This window comes from Salvia splendens, chromosome 12, assembly GCF_004379255.2.
Source record: "Salvia splendens isolate huo1 chromosome 12, SspV2, whole genome shotgun sequence".
In the NCBI taxonomy this organism is placed as follows: Eukaryota; Viridiplantae; Streptophyta; class Magnoliopsida; order Lamiales; family Lamiaceae; genus Salvia; species Salvia splendens.
The window spans coordinates 29,085,468-29,112,903 of record NC_056043.1 but is presented as its reverse complement, the minus strand read 5'-3'; the positions used below and the strand labels follow the sequence as shown (position 1 = coordinate 29,112,903).

At 38.0% G+C, this 27,436-nt stretch overlaps 2 protein-coding genes across 4 annotated transcripts; both read left to right on the top strand.

Annotated features, from left to right (window-relative positions):
- Positions 1-8,178: 8,178 nt before the first annotated feature.
- On the top strand, positions 8,179-13,141 carry LOC121758347 (protein STICHEL-like 2). Of its 2 annotated transcripts, XM_042153755.1 has the most exons (10): positions 8,179-8,640; positions 8,806-8,862; positions 8,955-9,056; positions 9,236-10,820; positions 10,894-11,104; positions 11,482-11,664; positions 11,741-11,935; positions 12,054-12,567; positions 12,658-12,715; positions 12,866-13,141. In XM_042153755.1, exons 4-10 carry the CDS (start codon positions 9,330-9,332, stop codon positions 12,896-12,898), a joined length of 2,685 nt encoding a protein of 894 aa, XP_042009689.1. In that variant the 5' UTR covers positions 8,179-8,640; positions 8,806-8,862; positions 8,955-9,056; positions 9,236-9,329; the 3' UTR covers positions 12,899-13,141. The 2 variants fall into 2 exon arrangements, with proteins under 2 accessions (XP_042009689.1, XP_042009688.1); XM_042153754.1 differs by lacking the exon at positions 8,955-9,056.
- A 1,407-nt stretch (positions 13,142-14,548) lies between these two features.
- On the top strand, positions 14,549-19,728 carry LOC121756834 (probable Ufm1-specific protease). 2 transcript variants are annotated; one of them, XM_042152236.1, is made up of 13 exons: positions 14,549-14,817; positions 15,144-15,566; positions 15,810-16,093; positions 16,187-16,274; positions 16,433-16,608; positions 16,918-17,008; positions 17,426-17,551; positions 17,627-17,677; positions 17,795-17,871; positions 18,336-18,424; positions 18,865-18,976; positions 19,147-19,249; positions 19,323-19,728. In XM_042152236.1, the coding sequence occupies exons 1-13, from the start codon at positions 14,631-14,633 to the stop codon at positions 19,550-19,552; spliced, it is 2,037 nt and encodes a 678-aa protein (XP_042008170.1). In that variant the 5' UTR covers positions 14,549-14,630; the 3' UTR covers positions 19,553-19,728. The 2 variants fall into 2 exon arrangements, with proteins under 2 accessions (XP_042008170.1, XP_042008171.1); XM_042152237.1 differs by having other exon boundaries at positions 14,550-14,817; positions 15,144-15,518.
- The last annotated feature ends 7,708 nt before the right edge of the window (positions 19,729-27,436 follow it).

Here is a 27,436-nt window from a genome sequence, read left to right as displayed (position 1 = left end):
CAAACAAGTGTTAAGGTTTGTTTAATAAGTCAGATAAAAGTATCATATAACATGCTCATTTTTCAGATGTCAAACTGCAAAAATTGACAACAATAGAGATCAATTAAGACAATGAGAAAACATCTTAATTAATTTTTAGTTTCGATGTTGAATAGATGTCTAATTGTCAACTCAAAAATCGTTGAATTCAAGTGGCATAGATTAATACTCCACAAAACCAAACAAACATCAGCAAAATTTATATGCAGCTAACTTTTAATTTCATATGATATTCTGATTAAATCGTCATAAAAATAATCTCCATCACCAAATCAGTAAAAACTAACTTAGTCAAAATTTTGAACTGAAGAAAAAATTCAACGCCGCGCACCTGTTTACTTTTCTGCATCCTTAGGGCATCCACAGAGGTGCGGATGTCCCGGTGGAATTCCCCGCGGAATTCTCAAAGACACCTCATACCACGTCATAAGGACTTCCCACTGCTCTGCCACGTAAGACTCATATCATTTCTCGTTATAGAATATATATAGTAATATAGAAAGAAAAACAAATCTATGATAGAATCCATATAAGTGATAAATATTGGAATCTGCATCTTCAAAGATAAATTTGGAGGTGAGCTGTTAAATTCACAAGTTAAATGTCTAGCTATTTTCTAATTTAACTTAGTTTGCCAAAACAATAGTAATATAATTAATTATTTTATAAGTGAAAAGTAAGAATCATGTGTATGTTTATATACGGTTATGACATAAAAGCACATAGAGCCCGAATAATGGCGGAGATGGCAACAGGCAACAGCACATGTTTCGGCTCCAAGAATCATTGTCCAAAATGTCACCAACAATCTATAGAAATAATACTCTTGTCTTAGAAAAAAAAATAGAATATTACGGATTTTAATATACAAATATTCGTAAAATATAAGAGAAACACAAAGAAAAAATAAATTAAATATTATCAATAAAGAATAAGACTCACCTAATTAGTGAAGTAAAAGTTATAAAAATAGAAGTTGATTATTTTAATGGGATGATCAAAATAGAATGGAGGGAGTAAATTGCAAAATTATATCTATACTAGTATAAAATATTTTAACTGAAGATGAATAAGTTATTTAGTTTCTTCTGACGTAGATTTTCCATTATCCATTCTTAATAGTATTATATTGTAATTCAAGTGGCTATAGGTATACAAATATGCATTTCCTAGCTATATTATACTCTTACCATTAATATTTATTTAGTTTTCAATTTAATATACGTCCTCGCTTTCAAAGTACTATCAATTCCAATAATTTCATATATACAAGACATTTAAAATTTTTAAATAAATTCAGTTGATTTTTTTTTCGATTATTATTATTATTATTATCCAAAAGTCGATTGAAAAGACAAATCGACGACCTCTCAATAATGATAATATATAAATGCTACCTTTATATTGGTTGATCTAAGCTACTACTAGATACTAAGTCGTTTTCTAGTATATTCTTGAAAAAAATCATAAATAATACTCCTTCCGTCTCCCAAATATTGTCCCACTTTGACTCGTCACGGATTTTAAGAAATGTAATTAAAAGTGAGTTGAAAAAGTTAGTGGAATGCGAGTCTTACTTTATATATTAGTTTTATAATAAAATGCGAGTAGAAATGTGTTAGTGGAATATGAGTTCCACTACTAAAAATGGTAAAAAGTGAAATGAGATCAATTTTGTGGGACGGACGGAAATGAAAAAATGGGACAAACTTTCAGGGACGGGAAGGTAAACTCCATAACTAATGCTACTGGTGTATATTTGTACCGAATAATTTAGACATGCTACAATATTTAGAGCCAAAACTAATGTATTTGTGTATATTTGTACATTATACCGCATATTTTAGACAATTTATCAACATTTTCTTTAGAATTATATAGGTCATTTATAAAATCCTACATTATTTATAAATTGATCACGTAAATATGCATGAATACTGGATTTGATTGGATCTGAAATTCCTTGAAATTAGAGCCACACAAAAATTGCTAGAAATTTCCCCAAATTACAATAAAACACAATTGCAAAAGCAGAACTCTTTGTCATTTCTAACTATTTGTATAATTTAAAGAAACAAATTAAGTGTTGATAGAGGCTTCCTTGGCCATTACATTTATTTTTGGGGACAAAAGTAACGTGAAGGGCCATGGTATGGAGGTTGAGCAATAGTATCAATAAAATGCATAGACATGAGCCATGTTAATAAAATTATTAGAAGAGCTTTCAACCTTGAATAAATGGGGTTATGGATTGTGACTACCTTTAGTGAGTGAGTGTTACGTGTGAACCTCCCATATCTGTTTATCTATCTATTAGTTTTCATTAAAATTAACAAACACAAGCACATATGTGCAAGTTCAGTTATAAGTGTTGAAACAAGAAGCATAAATAATTGCACTTTATTTTTCGTTTTCACTAACTTTGGATTATGTTATGATTTTAATAATTGTGGATAATATTGTATATGAAATATTCCATCCGTCCCATTTTATGAGTTCCGATTTTTCATTTTAGTCCATGTCATATTAGAAGTCTCAGTTAAAATATTCCATAAATGTTAATAGGCTCTACATTCCACTAACTTCATTTCATTGGCATTTTATTATATGAAAAATATAGAATGACTCAGCAACGACAACTATGCTCACAGCTCTCAACCGTAAGGGCACCCACGACTATGCTCACAGCTCTCAACCGTAAGAGTGTCCACAATAGAGTGTCACAGCCACAAAAACTCTTCCACAGCCACAAAAACTTGTTCAGTCCAATATTGGTCACGCCACAACCACAAATCACATTATTTTATCAATTACTGGTATATTTTAATTGGACCGGAACAAGATTAATTGGACAAAAATAAACAGAATGGGATGTAATGAAAAAATGATCTGGAAATAGATATTTTATAGATAAAAATTTTAAAAATAAAAAAATAAAAAATTGGACTCGGACACCGCCGCGGTTTTCTCCGGCGTGCAATAGGCGCCGCGGCGGTCGCCACGCCAAGGACCCCACCGCCCCTTCCTTGCCGCAGATGCGGCGACCTCCTTTCCTCCCCATCCTGCCGCGGCGCCCTCGTCCCCAGCTATAGCACGCCGCGGCGCCGTGTTAAGGAATTGCTTCCTCAACGTGTATATTTCAGTCTCGATCAAGAAACGAAGCCGACGTTGTCGAGCGCCCAATGCGTTTGGGTCGGCGACTAGTCCGGCGAAGTGGCGGCTGAGCGCGAGAATCTCTCGTCGGCAGCCTAGGGGTTGTTTCTTGAAGAACAATTAATTGAGCCAAAGTATTATTTCATATATTCATTGACTGAATATTATGGAAGACTCCACACATATTTATAATATGTGTGGATACAAAAAATATATGCTAAATCCATATAATATCTAAACAAAATAATAAAAGAAGATATGCTAAACTAGATAAGGCTCGTATCAACTCCCCCACGGTTAAAATTCACTTTGTCCTCAAGGTGGGAACCACGAACCATTGACGAGAGTTGAAAGCAAAAGCTTTAGCAAGGCGTCTCCTCCTAGATCAAACACGTATCGAACAGCTGAATGTCTCCCTTTATCACCTTTGTCAAAAATCAACAAAGGAGACCCAATGTTGTTGGCAAAATTCTATGCCAAAACGAAAAGCTTGTTCACGCCTCTCAGAATGCTCAAACATGGCGTGTCATTGCGCGGAGGAATCAACCTTGCATCGACGTCGAGCGATGGTAATCGAGGATTCATGCTTGCAATATCACTGACATTCACATCCACACAGACACAAGCAAGTGCTTGCAAACTGGTGTGAGCCCCTCCTTTCGTAACCAATTCTTCCGTTTTTATTGGATGCCCATCCTCAAACAACCTTCGCTTCTCTTCCGTTTCTACTTGATTGTCCTGCTGTTTTATCTCAAACCCAACCTTGTGCTCATCAACAAGGCTCTGAATCTCCATGCTCTCTCTTTTGCCTGCAGTCAACACACTGAAATCTATTTCTTTCGCCTCTAAACTAGATTGGTGAGGTTCATCCTTTTCCTCTTTCTCGAGCAGCCCCGAAATTTTTTTGTTGATCTCTTCTTCTCTGATCTTTAGGTTGAAATTAAGCAACTCTGTTCTCTTATGTTCAAGAGCAAAGTCACCATCTTGTTGCCTAGATAACCCATTAAGATCGAACAACTTCTCATCTCGCTCATTACTATATCTCCTATAATGGCAAGGTCGCTTTTCACCTTCATATTCATCAGAGTCCCAATAATCATCACGTTAAAATACGGAATCACCCCCTCCGTCACCGATAGTTGCAAAATCAGAAATCGGATCATTTAATTCCAATGGACCTGATGTGGGGTGTTGTTGATCATATGCTTGGCATCCTTGTTGCTCGCGATAGTCCCAACAGGTAGGTGGTCCGTAAGTTGGCGCCCCGTAGGGTGTGGCTGATTCCCGCTGCGGCTGCCACCTTCTCGGCGGATCCCAGCAACTAGGCAGTGGCTGTTCATATGCCGAGTACCCACGGAAAGTGCGTTGTCCCTGTGTTTCCCGGCAGGTAGGCTGATTGGATGCACATGTGTTGTGTTGTCGTCGACAGGGTTCCGGCTGTTCATAGGGGGAAATCTCATTGGATTTCGGCGACCAGGGTGGTGCGACATCTGGAGAGCAGGTAGCGGCTCATATGCGGCCTGACCGAATTATTGCCGATGGCCCGGAGGGTCCCAGGGAGGCAGCGAATAGTACGACAGGTCATGAGCCGGCTGTGGCGGTGGATCCGACAGCGGACGGGTGCGAATCTCTCTGCGGGAATCGTAGCACGCCTGTTGTGCATACGTTGCTTTAGACGCAAGCAAGTTTGTCCTATGCCGTTCGATTTTGTCACAACTTGTTTCCAACCTGGAGATAGCGGCATCCAAATGATCGAATAGTTGTTCATAACGCCCCACTTCGGTGTAGTTGGGTAACATGATGACGTTGAACGGTGGCGGTGAAGCTCGACAGTGGGAGGTGATCGGGCAAGTGCTGTGACTGAATTTTTTTTTATATGTTGGTGATGTATTTGGGGAATATGGATGACGAAGACGGAGGATGAGCTCTCAATGAAAGCACCAGTTGTTAAGGAATCGCTTCCTCAACGTGTATACTTCAGTCTCGATCAAGAAACGAAGCCGACGTTGTCGAGCGCCCAATGCGTTTGGGTCGGCGACTAGTCCGGCGAAGTGGCGGCTGAGCGCGAGGTTCTTGAAGAACAATTAATTGAGCCAAAGTATTATTTAATATATTCATTGGCGGAATATTATGGAAGACTCCACACGTATTTATAATACGTGTGGATAAAAAAAAAGATATGTTAAATCCTTATAATATCTAAACAACATAATAAAAGAAGATATGCTAAACTAGATAAGGCTCGTATCACGCAGTCGCTGCTCTTGTATTGGAGACACTCTAATAACATTGCATTACTGTATTAAAAAAATTAACTACATGGAAAAAAAGTTTAAATCATTGTTTCTTCTCTTTTCTTTCTTAGCGTCTTTTAATATCACCTAAAATGATCATTATATATTCTCTATAACTATTTAAATTTCCAAGGTCATTTAATGTATTTACGCATTTACATATCTTAGTTCACATATGATATGCATTTTAATGTAGTACATTTAATGTACTATTTGACAAACTTAATACGGAGTACTATGCTTTTAATGCATTTACGTATTTTGGTTTGTAGTTTATTTTATAAAATTATGATACTATTATTCGTAATTATTTGATTTTAGGGGCGCGTGATGTAATTATGTGGTTTTAATAATTCAATTTACATTTGTATTAGTGTAGTTCTGCACATATATTTTACGATTTCATAAAAACATTTGAGAGGAATTATTTTTGTGTTTAAAAAATGATTAATCTTAACGGATCTCTTTCCCGACAGAGTCTTCGTTAATGTTTTGGTTTTCAGGGAATAATTCATTTTGTGAATTTCTTTTTTTATTCTCATTTTACAGTAAACTGTTTTATTTGCTACTTACCAGAACCACCAAAGACGAAATCAAATTAAGAAGGCCACTCATATTCTAATTCGAAAATAAAACTTTTATTAATTTTTTTAATTCCCAAATTATAATTTCATGTGCAAAAATTAAACTTCCGGAGTATCTTCTTCCACTAATCACTGTAATAAAGGAGACAACAAGAAGAATATCTTTGACAAATTACTCATGGACCATTAAAAGATCATAAAAACTCCGAAATAATGCTATACTGAGTAAATATAGTCCAATTGCAAATATCGAGCGATAAATAAAATATTAATGTTAAAGCAAGTCAGAAAAATTGGTGTGTGTGAATTAGTGTTAAAAACTCTGGATCCATCTCCCACTCTACCTCCAAGCCCAATCACGGCCTCGATAAGCCCAGCCACCACCACTAAAAGCCCAACACTGATAGGCCCATACTTGCTGTCTTAGGCACGGCTCTAGTCTCTGCTTCGTTGCAATATCAGACCCCAATACGTTTCACTAATAAATCTGCACTATCTTTATCTTTTTTTTATTAGTATGTATTTCATCCGTCTCATAATACATCTCACGCTTTTCATTTTAGTTTTTACTATGAAACATGTTACATTTTCTCTTTTGAAAAAAACTCTCTCTCATATTAATATAAATATACTATTTTCTTTTTCTCACCTAATTAACAAAACAACATCACCTAAAATCTCGTTACAATTCACAAGTGTGCCATCTATTAGGGACGGAAGAAGTAATATGTAATTTATCTCGAACATTGAATCGAACGAAATTGTAAATTTATATTTAAATTTTTTAATTGGTTCTTTTCCAAATTGCAAAAGAGAGTTAAAAATCACAAGGTCTCTAGATAGATCTACAAATATACAATTATTAGAGTTACTGTAGAAATATTATTATTAAAATTTCCTCAACCCCATCTCAGCCTTCTTTCCTTTTTGTTCCAAATTTACGTGGAATCCTAGTTCTTCAACTGGATTTCCTATTGCCTCCATACAAAGTCAATGTTTAGAGCATCCGCAGCGGTGACGTACGTCCGTCCGTCCGTGCCGCTGGCAAGGACATCACTGTCCGCTGTTGCGCTTTTGCCGCTGGCACGGCGCTGCTCGATGCATCGAGCACGTCCGTGCCGCTGAGCTGGGCGATGTGGCGCGTTTCTATTGGCCGTTGACATTTTTTTAAAAAAATCGAAAATAATACCAAACTAAAAATAAATTCGGATTCCCAAAAATATGGCCGTTTTATTACCGTTTTTTTAATTTTTTTTGAATTTTTTAAAAAAAATTTAATCCCAAAATCATCTATAAATACACACATTCATCGTCTATTTGGACGAAATTCGGCCACTTATGAATTTAATTATGTAATTTTTAATTTTTAGTATTTAAATTATGTAATTTTTAAGACTTTAATTATGAAATTTTTAATTTTTAGAATTTTAATTATGTAATTTTTAATTTTTTAGTAATTAGTAATAGTATTTTGGGTATTTTTAATGTATTTTAATATTGTGAAAATATTTTTATTTAAATTGAATAATAGAATGATGAGACCTTTGAGCATGTCTTTGCGGTAGAGCACGGATATGAGTGTTGTGCTCTTGCCTAATAGCAGTGAGTAAAAGTGGATCCGGGCCCACATCCATGCTCGTTGGCAAAAGCACGGATGGGGACGCTCTTAGTCGTTTTTGTTATAATGTTAATAAAAATGCTTTAGTATAACGGGTTAAAACGGACTTGCTACGTCCTTCGACCATAATTACCTATTTTTATTATTCTCAACGTGTTCTCCAAAAACACGCTGAGAGTAAGCGATCTAAGGGCAAAAGCAAGACAACTTTGTCAACACATTTGGTCGCCAATTATGATTTATGTGAGTTGTGATTTTTTTTATTTACTTCACTCGTGTAGTATCTTTATTTTGATTATATAAATTTTGTTTGTTTTATTTATTAAAATTTCAAAATATTGCAATCTAATTAATTAAGGACGAAATAAGAGATTAACACTACAAAATTAAAAAGAATGTCAAATTAAAAAACTACTGTAGTTATTGAGATCATCACCGGCGCGTCTTCCCAACGCTCCACCGCCGAGCGTCACATCTCCAGCCACCACCTACGAAATTCCGATACTAACCCTCGAAACCAGCAAAGCTCTGTGCAAAAACTCTGCTGAGAAAACAACTCCTCAATAGGACCAGCATAGAAATATATAAGGTGTCAGAATTCTACCAGTCCCCCCGTTTTCTGATTAAAAAGTCTTTCACTTTATATCATCTCAACCAGAGTAAATAACCAAGATATTTACTGCCATTTATTGACATGTCACGCACATCTCACCCGCTCATTTATTGCGTTTGCTGCTTTTTACCGCTTCGCCACCTCCAAGGACATGTCTTGACGCTGTTTTGGGAGGCTCCGAGCTGTATGCACAGACGTAGCTGCACAAGAAATAGTAAAACAATTCCCATCTGTTTCTTGTGGGGCTTCCGGAATTCTCGCCCTCGTTTGAGAATTTCTCTTGCAGACTTCAATGACTATACGACAACGTTTTGTGACTGTTTGTTCATCATTTTGAAGGTATTGAGACTCCTTGTTTTCTTCCAAGTTTTCCTTTTTCAAGAGTTGTCGTTTTTCACTTGCCTTGATATTATCAATTTTAGTTTTTTTGAGTTGAATAAGTAACTTCTTCGTGTAGCATGTGGTTTCAGAATTCAAGATTTTTTGCGTGATTGAATTTTTTAGGTGAAAATGGGGATCATGGATGTGATCGACATTTGCAGCATTATCTTCTGAGGAAAGGTGATTGTATTTGTTTTTTTTTTGCTACCCTTTTGGTGAATTTTGTGTATGGAAATGCAGAAGCAATAAAGATGCATTTTTTACCATCTCAGGTTGAAAAAAGTTGAAGGACCACATTTTTTTCTCTTCTTTCCTTTTTCCTGTCGCCAATAAACTCCAATGTCTAAGGCAGGAGTTGATAATATGCATATTTGGTTAGTTTTTGGATTGTAGTTCCTTTTCTGGTCAGCTTGTTCATAGGTTTGAATATTTATGTTTGAAATTGCAGCCTTTAAATGGCATAATATGCTTTTGGAGGATTTTCCTTTTTTGTGTGGGGACACAGAGTTAAGTTAATTCGCTCACCCCTTTTTTTTGTTTGGTTGAATTTCAGGCTGGTGTTGTTTGTAATTTATTTGGTGCTTCCATAGTAATCAAATGTTACATGCTCTGTTCCTGTGTTGATACTTGATCTTGTTGTTGCATTGATGGATGGGAGGCGGCATTCCATTGATTTACCGATTTCAAGAACGTTGTTTGCGCTTAGGCGAGTGAGGTCCCTCCGGGATCCATCCACCAACTCGATGAGCAGATTGTCTGCTTTGGTTGACAATCTGAATTGGGAGACAAAATCAAGTAGTGCAATTGTCTTAGGATTTGAGAGTGGCTGCAGTGGAGACAGCGATGATGACAACAATTTTGAGTCGAAAAGCTCGAGATTGTTCATTGCAGATGAGGAGAAACGTCTGTGTGAGCATGAGCTGGATCCTGACTCGTGGAACCAGGAAACAGTGTGTGTGAAAGAAGAGAGTAGAATGCAGTGCAAGGAGAATGGGGGCGATGTATTGCAAACTGACTCCCTTGGGTCATTGGGTGACTATGTTCGCAATAGGGGTCCGTGTGCTCGACCAAAGAGAAGACTGAAGCAAGTGGAGAAGGTGTGTCGTGGAAAATCAAAATGTAGCAGTTGGAATAGGAAGCATAACAGATTGTCTAGAGTTAGAGCTGGTAATGCTTTGAGCTCTGATGTCAGCTCATGTTATTCTGCAAGTGATGCTTCGATGGATGGCTTGAGTGGTGGTGTGCAGTTTTATACAAGTGCAGACGTTGGCCTTATGGGGTTGAGGATGAGAAACTGCTGGCCAGGAACTTCGAAACCTATAGAGCCTAAACCCCAAGCTGATTTGGAAGAACGGCCTCTCCTGTTAACGGAAGAGAGGATGGGCTGCCTGCAAAATCACGTTGGAATCGATTCTTGTTTGGAAACTCCTAGAAGCCTATGCCAGAAGTTTATGCCGAAGTCATTTAAAGAGTTGGTGGGGCAAAACGTAGTTGTGAAATCTCTTTTGAGTGCAGTTTCTAGTGGGAGGATAGCTTCTTTGTATCTCTTTCACGGTCCACGGGGAACGGGAAAAACATCTGCTGCTAGAGTGTTTGCGGCAGCATTGAACTGTCTCTCTCCTGATATTGAAAAACCGTGTGGCTTGTGCCGGGATTGCATCCTGTTCTTCTCAGGTAGGAGTGGTGATGTGAAGGAAGTTGATTTAGTTGAAATCAACAAGATGAGTAGCTTCAGATCACTTATTAAGAATGTTGATGTTCCTCCGATTTTCTCGAGGTTTAAGGTCTACATTGTCGATGACTGCCACTTGTTGCATAGGGAAACGTGGGTGGCTTTGAGCGACAAGATGGAGGAGCTTCCGCCACATGTGGTTTTCATTGCAGTCACCCCTGATCTCGACAAGCTACCAAGCAGCATCGTGTCAAAGGCACAGAGATACAATTTTCAGATAGTAAAAGTTGCTGACATTGCCAGCAGGTTGCACTTGATATGTAAAGAAGAAGGTGTTGAAATTGATGAGGATGCTTTGAATTTTGTAGCGAGTAAATCCAATGGATCAGTTAGGGATGCAGAGACGATGCTCGACCAGTTGAGTCTGCTCGCAAAGAAGATCACTATGTCATTGGTTTACGAAGTTGTGAGTGTGTTACTATTGTTTTATTTCTGCTTTTTTGCGCGATAAGGTTCTAACTCGATGTCTTGTGTTGCAGAAAGGAGTCGTCTCTGATGCTGAAATGCTCGATTTACTTCACCTAGCATTGTCTTCTGATGCCTCAAACACAATAAAAAAGGTCAGGGAGTTGATAGCATCTAGAATAGATCCTTTGCAACTTATATCGCAATTGGCCAGTCTCATAACGGACATTCTAGCTGGAAAATGTGATGGTGAGATTGATAGGAAGCTTTTCGGAGTTCAGAAATGTATGTTCTTCGACTCTTCCTCCTTCCCTCACTAGCCAACTTGCTTGATGATCGACATGAATACTATTGCTTTTTCCTCATTTAGTGTCAATCTTTCGTGAATATCCAATCTTTTTTTAGCTTGAGTTGCGAATCCAAAAAACATTCTTGCTCGATTCTACCATACGATGAATGTAGGTTGCTTTTTGTGGACGATAGATAGACCATGTGGTTTGAGAAACCTTTCCTGCTGCATGAATTGTTTGGCATAGGTTTCATTTGGCCCGTTAAGGGCTCTAATTTTGGTTAAAGAATATGTTCCTGTCCACCAGTTAAGTAATTATCAAAACGAAGAAATCTTGTTCTTTCGGTAATGGTAAATTCTTTCATGTGAATAGCCGGTGCTGAACTAGAGCAACTCAGACACGCGCTAAAGATACTCTACGAGACAGATAAGCAATTGAGAACGTCGAAGAATCAGACAATGTGGCTCACTGTAGCTCTTCTGCAGCTCAGCTCAGCAGGAGCTTCACACGATGAGGATGCTCCGAGGCTAAGCACGAAAGTATTGCATGCTCAAGGTAAATATGGAAAAGAAATTACTCTTTACTGGTTTTTCTTTCACATTAGACGCATAGTCATCTTTTGCTGTTGCAGAGGGCGAATCTCATCGTATGTCAACTGACGAATGTTGGAAGCATCCTGTGACAAGTTCATGTGAAAATGTTAATCAATATGAAGTCGAAACTTTGGAGTTGATTTGGATTAGAGCAACCAGAATATGCGAATCCAGTTCTGTCAAAAATTTCCTTAAAAAACGAGGGAAGTTGGTGTCCGTTCGTCTAATCCAAGGTAATCTTAACATGATCCACTCGACTCATATTTTGGAGTTCACTCAAGTTAGTCTGTACATTGGAATGTTCTAAGATGGCTCACCACATTGTATTTATTCATGCTCTACGCATTTCAGGTGTGGCAGTGGCTGATCTCGAGTTTGATCACCCTGATCACGTCTCTAGAGCTGAGGAGTCGTGGAAAGTGATTGCAGGCGTGCTTCAACGTATCCTAGGCTACAATGTCGAACTAAGAATTAATCTAGCAAACAGCACCTCAAAGTTGAAGAAGCCCTCTCTCAACTTGTTCAGCTGCTCGCGTAGAGTGCATCTCCAGTCGCATTTCTGTGCAGAATGCGGCAGTAGTGCTTCAGAGTACTCGATTCACGCCCCCACAGCATTCCTGACCAGGGATAGGCACCTGCAAACACGGTCCCTCGACCGTGAGCCCCAAATCCTCCATACGTGCTGCCATGGCAACGAGGTGGTTTCTAGCATCCGGAATAGTGATGGAAATGCTTTAAGCATTGGAGTCAGAACTCCCCAGAAATCAGTGGTTGATAGCATGGATAGAGAGGTTCCCCCTGGAGCGGATACTTTTTGCAACGGGATCGAAAATTTAGCATACATCAAGCGTGAAAGTCGATCAAGGTACACACTGCTCAGTAGGTATTTTTACAGTGAAGTACATGTATGAATTGGAAATATGAGATTTTTTTCATGTTTCATTTCTCGTTGCAGAAGAAGCGAGTCGTGGAAGCTGTGCTGTTGGAGAACCGTCATATTTCCTTTTCGGAAGGTAAAATCTAACTCCATCTGTCCCAAGTTAATTGAGTCATCGTGTTCCCTATTGGACAAAAATCAACCTGGGTAATCTCACTTATTTTATTCTTCCCACTCTATACTGCTTAGTATTTTTAATGCTTGGCATTTTATTGGGAAATTGCAGGCTCAAACCATTTTATCGAAGAAACTATGCTAACGAAGGATTGTTTTTGTATGAAGTTGGGTAGGCTGACATAGGGATCAAACTTTTCATTTGTAATTGTCTTGTTTGATGGCCATTTTATTCTACTAGGAAGAATTTCAACATTTTTATGGCTATCTGTTCCTAAGTTAATTTGGCAGTATTGTAAATTAGGAGCAATTGAAAGTATTCGACTCTTGCGAAAGTAATTTGATTACGAATTTATAAAATTTCTATATATGATTGAATTTTTTTTTATCTAAGAAGCTAAATAGTAAATATTCAGAAAATAACAAAAAAGAGTAGTCAATTTTTGAGGAACTTTAATCCTTAGCTTTTTTTTGTAAAGAAGTAGGAGTATAATTTTTATCCTAATTTTATGATTATTACTTAATAGGGGAGTGATAAAATGCAAACTCATATATTGTACAAACTCTAAACTTTTCAACACAGTGTCAACGCAACTTCAATACAATGTCAACACCGTAAAATTTTAAGATTTTGATGTCAACACAATGTCAATATAATATCAACACAATGGCAACACGGTGTCAACCGTTGACACTGTGTTGATATTTTTTGTTGCTATTATTTTATAATTTGTTGATATTTTTTAACGGTCCAGATCATAGTTTGAGTTTGTACAGTATTTATAGTTTGCATTTGATTACATTCCTATTTACATAACTTTATATTTGTAGTAATTTATCTGCGATATTTTGCTTCGTAATATGGCCTCCAAATTTAAGATAAATTTCTTTTCGTAATTTAGAATCTTATTTTAAACCAACTTTTTTTGTGACAAAATCAGTAATTCACAAATATTTTCAAAGCTTTTGGCTTGAATTCTTATTTTGCTATTCTTTGTCCATTTAGAGGGTGTTCGGTTGTCAAGATTAAAATCTCATGATTAAATATGTATCATGTTTGGTTCATAAGATTGAACCCTTCAACTTAATCCTAGATAGATAGTCTCATGATAATTAGTCATAACCTCCCCCTCCAACTAAAATAATCCCACAACTTAATCCTAGATGGATAGTCTCATGATATTAGTCTTGACAACCGAACGCCACCTTAATGTTCTGTCCATTTTCCATTTCCAAGTTCGAATCTAAACTGGTTAGGATCGTCGATAGAAAAACGGGATTCCTATTTTCAAACGGAGGGATTAAGATAGCAAAGACTTAAATGGGTTGAAGAAACACAAAATATAAATTAAAACATAAATAAATAGAAGAATATATACGTCCCATAAAAATAGAGAGTCTTTCTATTTTGGTCCGTTCGATATAAATAAATAATCCACTTCTATTTTTGTTAACTTCTTTCTCGGCCTCATTTTCTACTAACATATTTCAATACTTTTTTCTTTTTATCTCTTTTATACTTACCAATTATGCATTAAAAACCAGTACATCCCAAATTTTTTAGTTTTATGGTAAGCAAGGAGTATTAAAATTGAATTGCTAAATTATTATGAGTGTTCGTTTTGATTATCTATTTTGAACCTTTCCGATTTATGTTGATGTTACAACAAAAAATTGAATTGATTATTCTAATTCTGATTTATGTTACTGTTACATTAATATGGGTTAAAAATTAAAATGACCATCAGAAATTGGGTTAAAAACTTAAAATTGCAATAACCCTTTTTTTAACTCGTGCGAGTCCAATGAAGTAGCAAGTGGTAAACACTGATTCAGGTTATTATTCACTTCGACGGTGCGACCCCATATTTTCATAGATGGGCACTCAGAGCTTCGCCGGAATCCGGATTCTTTGCCGCAATCTGTTGCTTTTGAGGGAAGGATCCGGCGTCCAATGGCTGATCGGCTCGCCCTTCTTCCCTTTGCCAACCATCGTCTCCACCGTCCGCTGCCTCCACACTCTTCCCTCCAATCCCCTCTTTCCTGACCTAGCTAAGGAATTAGGTAATCTCGATTCTACGTTACAAACCTTGAATTGGTTTTGTAGCTCAATGATGATGCTGAATTAGGACCAAATTCTAGTTAAATCCGCAAATTTAGCGTTTTGGTGTGTGTATGTTGAACGCTTATTATAGACATAAATTACATTTTTAATTTTAATTCTTAACTACTGGTGTTGGAGCAATCGAGATGATCGAATTGTTCGTGCCTTTGTATCATTTCCCCCTTTTTGTAACTAAAATGATGCTTAAATTGGTGATGGTGGGTTTAAAATTTCTACATTTGCAATGCTTAAAATTTGTGGCATATGTTGTGGTGTTGACTTACAGATGATATCAGAAGCCTGATTCCGAGGGGCTTTGAAGTGATCGGAGCATTGGTTGTTCACGATAAGGATGGAACGAAGGCAGAAAAGGTAGCAGGTGATGCTATTTCAGCTGTTGGGAGTTTTAGGAAAGCCCAGTATGGTAATGACCGTGAAGATCCAGTTTTGATTGGAGCTGTACTGGATCTCAATAGTAGCAATAGCGAGCGTGATCTTCAGTTTTTCATATCTAGCACAGGAACTTCATATAAGTTGGAAAAAGTTAGCAGTGTCGTTTATGTGGATCAGCCCGAGAAGGAAGTCTGGGAGAGAGGTTGTTTAGTTTGTTGCGAACTTCCTCTGAAATTGCCCTTGTATTATGTGTCAGACAATGCAAATGGTGAAGCTCTAGCTCTCTCTCTATATCTCTCCCTCAGCAATGCATTTGGTATTGCAACAAAATTATCTTTAAAATTCAATTGAATATGTACCTAAAAATCTTACATTAGATAGTAAAAACATGGCATTTAATTATTGCCTGTCTTCATAGTGGTGTGTGATTCAGGGATCTTTCTATTTTGTTGATAACCTTAAATTTGCAAATTGCTTTATCCTTAGTTTTTCCTATTTGATAAGAGTTGAGCTCACATTCTTTCATTCCATCTTGCCAAATATCCTTCCTTATTCATAGCTGCGGAGGGTGCATATGCACAAGCTATTACAGCCGTGGAAAGAAAACTTCTAGACCCACAAGTTGCATACATCATTGAAGCCCAAGATAGATCTTCATCTGGTGGACCTCAGCCTGTCATTCTTCATGGTTTCGAGTTGGATCCTGCAGCTGAGGATCTCCCTGAAAATGCCGTTAATGCTGTTATACTGGAATCAGATGAAGACTCCTTCGCAAAGTCTCGTACCTGCTCATACTTTTTATCAGAAACTAAGGATATCACATCCTTTAACTCTGTGGAGGAGGTATTTGTCTTTTCATTGTTATTAATTTACTGATCATCTGGAATTTGATTATCTGCCCTTTATGAATATCTATTGAGTTGTTTTCCTGCTTAGAATGCAGATAAAATTATAGTCAGCGTCATGTTTAATGGATCTAAAAGTAATGTCGAACCTGCTGCTCCGATTGCTGAATACTTTCCAGGTAAAAGAATCGTAGTTTAAATATATTTGAGTGTCACTTAGCAGCACATAGGGTAAGAATATTGGAGATCTTCTTAATCATGTCTTACTTTGATAATAGGGATGTTTTGATCTTTAGGAATCGATTTTAATTGTTTTGAAAACTATTCTGCTTTCCAGCACTTGGAGAAGCTAAACTGCTGGTTGTAAATCATAAACTAGAAGTGTTATCCTACTGTACAAAGGATCTGCGGTTGGCAGATATTATCTCAAAGTTAATTATCCCTGGATTAGTTGATCAGCTACACTCATTAAAGAACAAGATATTGCCAGATCTCCTAACACAGCAGCTACAGGTAGGATGATCACATACTATACCAATCTCATGTTCTCGCCTTCTCGGAATACTTGATCTACTGAAAGTGGATACAGGGTGTTGTCTTTAGTACTTACAGATGCATGTATGCATTTCTTCACTTTTGGACATGTTTCAAACAAACAAACACCGTACACCGAGCCATGCCCCCCCCCAACACCCTGACTTGCAAGAACCTGGAGAGTATTGTGTGTTGTAGGCAATCGTTGTGCATTTCATGTTTAAGTTTACAAATATCTTTTGTTCTCCTAAAGTTATATGCTAGTGAAAGGGCTTTGTGTGTCTGCAGCTAAGGCCATACCACTTCATGCCTCCCGCCTTTCTACATCCAATCACTGTTGTGTACGAGCTCAGCTATGGGGAGACAGAAATGAAGCAAGGTAGCCCTTAACTTCTGAAGGACAGTGTGTCCGGGAAGAAATCTATGATATATCCCAAATCTTCCAGTTTATCTTATTAACTATCAAAATTATCACATGCATTCTTTCTGCATTTCATGGGTTGACATGGTTAAAAGTGATCATATGACTTCCCATTTTACCTTCTATGAATTGTAAATGTGCAAGATGGAATGGTTGAGTGAAAATAGTATAGGATGTTCTCGTCTTATCATTTAAGAGTGCTTTGCTCTGGCACATATTTTGTCAATAAGTGCAAAACAATCTTTACCAGTCTAGCTTAGATATGCTAGGTGCTATTCGAATGTCAAAAACCTTGTCACTGAATTTACTAAATTCATTTGATCCAGTTGATGTCAGATTTGATAGTATTGACTCTGACTACATCACATATTGCAGTTGAAGCTCGAAGATCCCTTCACTTGAGGCTAGGGTTGCCATTTGATCGCCCTCTTTTGAGGATTGCTAATGCAATAAATTTATCGTCAATAAAGGACAACACTAGGGGCAAATCAAATCCAAAGGGTATACATAATTTCATCATATAACTTTAAGGACTCTTGGTGAGGCTTTTCTTTAACATCAATATTATTGTTATAGTGGGCTCCTCTTTGCTTAAAGATGTTCATCATGGTATTCCAAGCAGCGGAGGTAAAATTTTAGGAACCTTACATTTGCTCGTTGCGTTTCTATCCATCGCTTGATTATGATTCCCCATTTGCTCTGCCTTCTTGGTGCTGACGTGCCTTAATCACAATGAACATGCAGTATCTGGTGGCCATGTCTCTTTAATCCAGGGTTCCTATGAATATTATCATTACCTTCAAGATGGGTTTGATGATTCGGTAACACATCTTCACGCTTGTTACTATTTTTTGCTTATTATTGCTGTTGAATGGGGTATTCATTACTAAATAACATCAAAGTTGTTAACATATTAAGGCATAATGAAGATTATTTAGACACCATAAAATATTGAACAGGGAACAATTTAGCCCTTATTTCAAATTTATGGTTTGTGGAGATTCTTGAACTATTGAAATTGGGGCAAATGAGGTTGTTAATGACCGTTAACTATGTTTCCTTTTACCCATAAAATGGAATTATTTAATATATGCTCTATCTATAGTTCATTGTAAGGCAACCATGTTCTTTAACTGTTAGTGCTCCAAACAACTAACCGGTTGAAGGTGAAACTATGGCCTTTGTATGATTTTGGTCACTTTCAAATGGATTCGTTGACTTATCTCAGATTATTATTCTGCTTAATACATTCATTTTGATTAGCAATAGTAATTAACATTGGCAGGGCTGGGGTTGTGCTTACCGCTCTCTGCAAACAATTGTTTCATGGTTCAAGCAACAACACTATACTTCCATTGATGTCCCCTCACATAGGTACTTTCGCATGGTACTCTTTAACTCATATACAGTGCTCATATGGTAACACTCATGTTCTTTAGCTCAACTTGGATAATTGGTGTAGACTTCATATACACTCCAAGTTGTTTATATATTCCTGTCTCCAAAACCTCGTTCTGCAGCAAGTTACTCACTAAGGTTTTTTTGGTTATATGTTTCTTTATGACTATGAAGAGAACCCATCTACGGATGTTTCATCGAGGAAAAGAGCAGGATTGTACGAATCTTTAAACGGATTATAAAAAAAACAGAATTATTTGTGGTTGCAAGTATTTCATACCTGGTTTAGTGAATGAGTTGAATGATGCCATATTTTCTCCATAACTTCTGTTAAGGAAAACACAAAGAATCGTGCTCATATATATACCTCACCTAGCATATCAAAGTTCTGATTTATCTCATAAATAAAATTTCAGAGAAATACAGCAGTCACTAGTCGAGATTGGTGATAAGGACCCTTCCTTCATTGGGTCACGTGAATGGATTGGCGCCATCGAGTTAAGTTTTGTTTTGGACAAGCTACTTGGAGTAAGTATTCATCTTTCTTTTCCTTCTTTGTCCATTTCAACAAGAAACTTTGACTTGTACAATGTTGTTCCCTGAACTATTTTTGGACCTTGTTACACTTTCATTACAAGGCATTTGCTTATTCATTGATCGGTTTGTAAACGCAAACTATGAAATTCCATTCTTAACAGGCCAGTTGCAAAGTTATCAACGTGAGGTCCGGATCTGAGCTCCCGGAGAAATGCAGGGAGCTCGCCTTGCATTTTGAGACGCAAGGCACACCCATCATGATCGGTTAGAAATTAATGTCACAAACCAAGTATTTTTGTTACAAGAATACGGCTCTAATCTATTACCGTATCTGCAGGAGGAGGTGTTCTGGCTTATACGCTATTGGGGGTCGACTACAATGAAACAAGTGGAGATTGTGCGTTTCTCATACTCGACCCTCACTACACAGGCAATGAGGACCTGAAGAAGATAGTGAATGGCGGGTGGTGTGGATGGAAGAAGTCGGTCGATAACAAAGGGAAGCATTTCTTCTTGCACGATAAGTTCTACAATCTTTTGCTTCCCCAAAGACCTGACATGGTATAACCGGGTTACTACGGCTACTTGCTACTTTTTCTTTCTATAACTTCAAAATCGGAATTCTCTTCTACAATTGGTTGATGAATCCTTCTCTGGAAAACGTAGTTTTTGTATCAAACTTTCCTAGAAAATTACTTACGTTTCTTATAATTGTGAAACATCGTATTTGTCTTTTCTTTTCATTTTCTTTTTGTGAAAATGATACAGAGTATAATTATATTTTGGAAAATAGGTACTTATAATTTAATCTTGTGTGTTAAGTGGAGAGAGTAGAGTAAGAGAAAGTGAATAAACTAGAAATAAATTAAGGTGTTTTCGTTTTTAATAATGAGTCATCTTGATTAGAACAAACTAAAAAGGAAAGTGTCATCTTCAGTGGAACGGATGGAGTAGTAAATAGTTAAAATGGGGTAGAGTAAAGTAAAAGAGAGAATAAGGTGTAGAAGAGTCTTTACTAAATTATTCCCTCTCTTAATTTACTCTCTCTATACTTTAATTATTTATTATTATTTTGGAGAGGAAAGGAACGGAAGTTCGATACGTATGAGAAAAGAAATTATTTTATTTTTTCGTAAATTAAAAAGACAGTCAAGATAATACTCCCTCCATTTCGCGGTAGTTGAGTCATTTAATTTTATGCACTCGTTTTGAAAAAAATGATAATAAATAGTTAAAGTGGAGAAATTAAAGTAAGTGACTAAGTGAGAGAATAATGTAAATAATAGTCTTATCTACATTATTCTCTCACTTACTTTACTATTTATTATCATTTTTCTAAAACGAGTGCAGAAAATGAAATGAATCAACTATCGCGGAACGGAGGGAGCATAAAGTAAAGGTGAGCAATACAAAGCAGGGCAGACGAGACGTCCCACGGTCGCTGCTCATGATGGCAGATCTTGTGTTGGGCCTGGGCTGGCCGTGTGTTCATGTTGAGGCTCGGCTATGTCCAAGCCATTTTTGGGTTGGAGTGGGCTCTCATATCAGATAAATATAACTCCTTGTAATCCCTGTCTGGAACGTTGCATGATGACAAATGTGATAGAAATCCATGAGTTCCATCCTAAAACCAATTGGTGATAGGAGGAGAGGCCCATGAGACTTATATAGTGGATTAAGCTCTTTATGTACACCGATGTGGGATATTTTTTATGTTCATTTTATGTTTCAATTGCCAACACCCCTCCCTCAAACCCTTCAAGGTGAATCTTGGAGGGGTTGGACTTTTTTTATGATCGATTGGACAATCGGCCCAATTTTGTTTTTTCGATCGGTTGGACCACTGGCCCAAATTTTCAGCCCAGTTATACTGCTGGGTCAGTCATTTTTTTCGGTTTCAGCCCAGATATACTGCTGGGTCAGTCAATTTTAGCCCACAATCGGTGACCTGCTCTGATACCATGATAGAAATCCATGGGTTCCATCCTAAAACCAATTGGTGATAGGAGGAGAGGCCCATGAGACTTATGTAGTGGATTAAGCTCTTTATGTACACCGATGTGAGATATTTTTTATGTTCATTTTATGTTTCAATTGCCAACAACTGTTAAACGGTACAGAAGAAGACATAGAAGATTGTTGTGAAAAGGATGATTATTCCATTGAATATTACTCCCTTTAAATAGGGGCTAGAACACAATATACATGGTAAGTCTTGCACAAGAGAAAAGAATAATTCTATTCTATGAAACTTATTCTGTCAATTATGTGATTGAGGTAATTGATCACAATTGTGATCTTTCCTTTCTTAACACTCCCCCTCAAATTGAGTAGTGGGATTTCCAAAACTCAATTTGCCAAGAACATCTTCAAAACTTCTAGCATTGACAGCCTTTGTCAGTATATCGGCAAGCTGAGCTTCTGAACGAACAAATGGAAACTCAACAATTCCTTCTTCAATTTTTTCCTTGATAAAATGTCTATCCACCTCCACATGTTTTGTTCGATCGTGTTGAACTGGGTTTTCTGAAATGCTTATAGCCGCCTTGTTGTCACAGTACAACTGACACTTCTTTTTGGAAGCGAGGTTAAGTTCCTTCATCAATCTTCTTAGCCATAATATCTCAGTGAGCCCGCTTTTAATCCCACGAAATTCAGCTTCCGCACTTGAGAGGGCTACTACCTTCTGCTTTTTACTTTTCCACGTCACTAAGTTACCTCCAACAAAGGTAAAGTAGCCTGCTGTGGATCTCCTATCGTTCGGATTTCCTGCCCAGTCAGCATCTGTGTATCCATGAATGTCAAGGTTTCCATTCTTGGAAAACAATATTCCATGCCCAGTTGTTCCCTTCAGATAGCGACAAATTCTGAGTGCTGCTTCCATATGGTCCGCCTGTGGCTTATGCATGAATTGACTCACAATTCCTACTGCATATGCAATATCAGGTCTAGTATGTGAGAGATAGATGAGTTTCCCTACCAGTCGTTGATATCGACTCCGATCGGTCAACGCAACTTCATCACTAATCTTTAATCCATGGTTGACGGCCATAGGTGTATCTGCCGGCTTACATTCCAGGAGACCTGTTTCTGCCAAAATATAGAGGATATATTTCCTCTGTCTCAAAAAGATTCCTCCTTGTGATCTCAGCACTTCAATCCCAAGAAAGTACTTGAGATCTCCCAAGTTCTTCATCTCAAATTCCTGAAACAGATTTCTCTTCAAGTTCTCGATCTCCTCAAGGTCATCACCTGTGATAATCATATCATCGACATAGATTATTAAGCAAGTAATTTTATCTCCTTGCTTCTTTAGAAACAGAGTATGATCGGAGTTGCTCTGTGTATATCCGTAGCTAATCATTGCTCCAGCAAACTTTCCAAACCACACTCTTGGGGACTGTTTTAGCCCATATAAGGTCTTTCTAAGCTTACATCCTTCACCTTCCCTGAATTCTGCTGCAAAGCCTGGTGGTACCTCCATATACACATCTTCTTCCTTTTTTAACTCACCATGAAGGAAGGCGTTAGTTACATCGAATTGGTGGAGTGGCCAATCCTTGTTTGCTGCCACAGATAGTAGAACTCGGATTGTATTCATTTTGGCTACTGGGGAGAAAGTTTCTGAATAATCAACTCCATATGTCTGGGTATAACCCTTCGCAACTAATCTACCTTTGTACCTTTCTATCGATCCATCTGGTCTTCTCTTGATGGTGAAGACCCACCGACATCCCACTGGTCTCTTCCCTCCAGGTATAACACATTTTTCCCACGTGTTGTTTCGAATGAGGGCATCTATTTCTTTCTTCATTGCTTCTTTCCAATGTTTGTGCCTCATAGCTTCCTCCCAAGATTGTGGAATATCCTCTTCCTCATACAACGCCTTCTCGAATGCCTGAGCCATCTCTGATAGATGACTTGTGACTAAGCATGCAATGGAGTAGCGGGCTTTCCTATTGATCTTTTCAGGCGTATATCTTTTCGGTGGAATACCCCTGTTCGACCTCGGTGGAAGAATATATCTCCCTGTATCTGAGTCAATCCCTTCTATTTCTTCCACTCCCCCAGAATTTCCATCTGTGTTTTCCACAACAGAATCTAATACTTCTTCTGCACTCACGTCATTAGTAGGACAAATATCAGATGAAACAGGGCCATGAGTACTTACATCGGATATCCTCAACGGGGATCCAACTGGGTGAGTGTTCCCTTCGACGATAGACCTTCCTACTTCAGAGGCTTGCTCAGCGGAACTGCGTACTGCCGTCTCTGTTAGGTCCACTCTAGGATTACTTGGGGTTGGCATCGGCGGTATCGATATCCAACTTAGCGGGTCCTCAATATTATTATCCCTATTATTCTCCCCCTGACCGCTAAGATGGGTATAGAAATATTCAGTTCAAGGAAGTTGCAATTCATTGTGATGAACATTCGGTTGGTTTTAGGGTCAAAGCACCTATACCCCTTTTGATTCACCCCATATCCAACAAAAACGCATTTAATTGCACATGGGGAAAGTTTGGTTCTTTCATGTTTGGGGGTATGGACAAAAACAGAACACCCAAAGATACGAGGTTCAAGAGTTAAAGGTGGAGAAATTTTGATAAAGGTGGATAAGGCTTGGAGTGGTGTTTGATGTTTGAGGATACTTGTGGGCAGTCGATTTAAAAGATAGGCTGAGGTGGCAATGGCTTCTGGCTAAAAGTGTTTTGGGGTTTTTGATTCTATGAGCATAGAGCGGGTCATGTCTAAGAGAGAGCGGTTTTTCCTTTCAGCAACACCGTTTTGTTCAGGAGTATGGGCACAAGAGGTTTGGTGTATTAGGCCTTTTTCTTGAAAGAATTGTTTCATGTTGGTAAAAAACTCCCCCCAATTATCTGATCTCAGGATTTTGATAGTTTGCTGAAACTGGGTTTGGATAAGATTGAAAAAATGGGAGAAATGTGCAAAGACTTCAGATTTGTGTTTCATAAAATATACCCATGTCATACGGGTACAATCATCGACAAATATTAAGTAGTATCTAAAGCCTTGCCCCCCGATAACTGGTGCGGGCCCCCAAACATCCGAATGTATTAAGGAAAAAGGAGAATCAACACGAGTATTATTTAAAGGATAAGAAGTTCGATGGCTTTTGGCTAAAAAACAAATCTCGCAATACATATCATGCTTAGGAATAAACTCAGGAAATAATAATTTTAAGTAACCGATAGAGGGATGTCCCAAACGTCGATGCCAAAGCCAAGCTTTCCGATCTGCAGACCCGTGAGTTAGCATGACAGTCCCTTTTTGAGCTATCTCGTCTACGTAGTAGAGCCCATCGCGTTCAGTATCACGTCCAATTATTTCCCCGGTTTGGATATCCTGCAACAGACAGAAGTGCGGTTGCATTAGTAAAGTACAATTCAACTCATTTGTAACATGGCTGATAGACAATAGTTTATGAGACATTGACGGAATATATAGACAGTTTGATAACTGTAGGGTAGACGATATCTTCACAGTTCCTGCCCCTTCAACTGTTGTAAATTCACCATTAGCAGTCTGAATATAAGATTTCTTTGGTTTGTGGATATTCTCAAGATCCGAAGCATCATAAGTAATTGTGTCGGTAGCACCACAATAAAAAATCCATCGATCATTTTTCTCAACAGCATTAGATATTTTACATGCAGTTCCAAGGTTTTCTAAGGGCTTAAATCGATTTTCACACAAAATTTGGGCATTTTTTGGTATATTTCGGAATTGAGGGCTTAATTTAGGTGAAACAGGAATACAAGGGTCAATTTGCAAGGAATGGGGTCTTTTATGCAAATCTGGTAAGTTATGGGGTGAATTATATGATTTTCGGGAAATATGGGGATCCAAACTTAAAACATCCCCAAACCCTAAACCTAACTTACCTGGTTCCGCCGCTTCCTCATTCTCGATCAATTCCGACTCCGCCCAATTCGTAATCACGGTCCCGCCGGCAAAATTGGCCGCTCCGGTCTGATTCGCCGCTTGAAATACTCCGTGCGTGCCTCCTCCATTGCCGCCCCGAGTTTGAGCGGCCTCTCGGTTGCCCTCGGTGGTGGCGATTCGTCCTCCATCTCCAGCACGATCCTGTTCTCCGACGGCAGCGGCAGCTTGGCCGCCGCGGTTCCATGGTGTTGTGCGAGCAGGCGGCGGTGTATTGGATGGTTTACCGTGTTTCTCTATCCACCAATCGGGGTACCCGACTAACTCAAAACAAGACTCTTTGGTGTGTTTCTTTTTCTTGCAGTATGAGCATACCAATCTGGATTTGTCCTCGTCGTCATTCCGCCGGTTCCATCCAGTTCCGCCGCCGCTGCCTCCGCCGCCGCGACCGCCGCCCCGCGAGCCGTTCGGTACCCAGCCGTTGGGCTGATTCTGCCTTCCTCGAACGGCTAGTCCAGCGCCTACACCATCTGAAACAACTCCATTGTTGGAGTTACTGGGCTGCAATACTTGGAATCGCGTTTCCTCACGCTGGACCAGATTGTAGGCTTGATCCACAGAGGGAAGTGGCTCCATCTTCACTATCTCCCTCTTGGTAGCTTCATACTTACTGTCAATTGCAATTAAGAATTGATAAAGCCTCAGTTCTTGGATGAATTGATCGTGTATCTCGATATCTTCGGGATACTTCATCCGAGTTGTTTGTTTTTGATCTATTGATAACCACATATCTTGTAGGGTACTCCAAGTTTCCTCCAACGATTGGTTTCCCTGTTTCACCATGCTTGCTTTTGTGTACAGGTCGTATACCTGGAGTTTGTCTCCTCCGCTTCCGTATGTGACGGCCAACGCATCCCAGATGTGTTTGGCCGTCGGTTGCTTCGAAACCCGGTTGACCAACCGTGGTTCGATGTTCTGTATGAGCCATGTAAATACGCAATGGTCGGCTTGCTGCCATTGCGGGAAGGTTGGATCTGTTCGTGGCGGGGAGGGCCGCACTCCAGTTATGTGAGAAACCATCCCCCCTGCCACTTATCGCCGTTTGCATCAGTATGACCCATGTGGAGTAATTCTCCCCATTCAATTTGTTTCCTCCGATGTGGAGAGGTTGAATATTGATTTTGTAGGTTATTGGTGATTCTGGTGGGTTGTTTGTATCTTCTGGTTTGGTTGTTGTTGGTGGCATCATCATGGCAAAACTTTTGCTCATGATTTCGGCGATTTGCCGAGCGATTTCATCCGACTGGGATGAGACCACTGTTTTATCATCTTCTGACATGGTTGGGTAGTTTTCTGCAGGTTTTGGCTATGGGGTCGAGAAAGGTTAGGGACGATGATGATACGTTTCTGAGTCCGGCTCTGATGCCATGTTAAACGGTACAGAAGAAGACATAGAAGATTGTTGTGAAAAGGATGATTATTCCATTGAATATTGCTCCCTTTAAATAGGGGCTAAAACACAATATATATGGTAAGTCTTGCACAAGAGAAAAGAATAATTCTATTTTATGAAACTTATTCTGTCAATTATGTGATTGAGGTAATTGATCACAATTGTGATATTTCCTTTCTTAACAAAATGTTACTAAATGTCAACGGATGGCTCATATTCCATTTGTCAACTGTCTACATCCACACCTTTGAATAATATTTAAATGGAATGGCTGAAAGAATGTTAAATTAACCCCACATAACTACTATACTCTCAAACAAATTCTAACAACTTTTTATAATCTTTAACTTGTAACAACCACGTTTTATATAGAAAATTTATTTTAACAACCATGTCAAATTAAATAAATACTCAATGGTAGAAAAGACAAACTAAGTCTTAGTCTTTTACTATATACTTTTAGTTAAATTTATTGTCTTTAAATCAAGTCCTAATATTATCATGCTGTGAGTATCAATACAGTCTAAAAAAATAGTAGTATTAATTGTGATATTAATGTCAATTATTTTAAAAAATGTTTCAAAATTTAAATGTCTCTAACTATCTAAATTTAAATTATTTTTTCACACAACATATATCAAATTAAACGTAATTTTATAGGGATTTAAACGAGATCTCACGCATATGCTACGAGGTCAAAATTTTGAAATTAAATCTTGAATTTTAATATTTTTCAAGAAGTAGTTTAATATAAACATATATACCATAATATGTCAACGTAATACATATACAATGTTAATTCTTAGTTGTGTTGATATACTCAAGACATCGTATTGATATGTTTAATACACTATATTTACAGTTCGATCGAAAACCCTAAATTTAGTAGTTCTTTTCATCATTTTAAATTTAAATAAATAATAATAATACGAATTACATATTCCAAGAGATTGCACTTCACATTATTTAGTATCAAGAGACCACAATGGTTTGTAGGAATTATGTTTTAACTGGAAAATTTCAAAAATTTTAAATAATTTGTCAACTAAAAGGGAAAAAAAATCAGCCCAGACAAGTTTAAAATGAGGCCAACC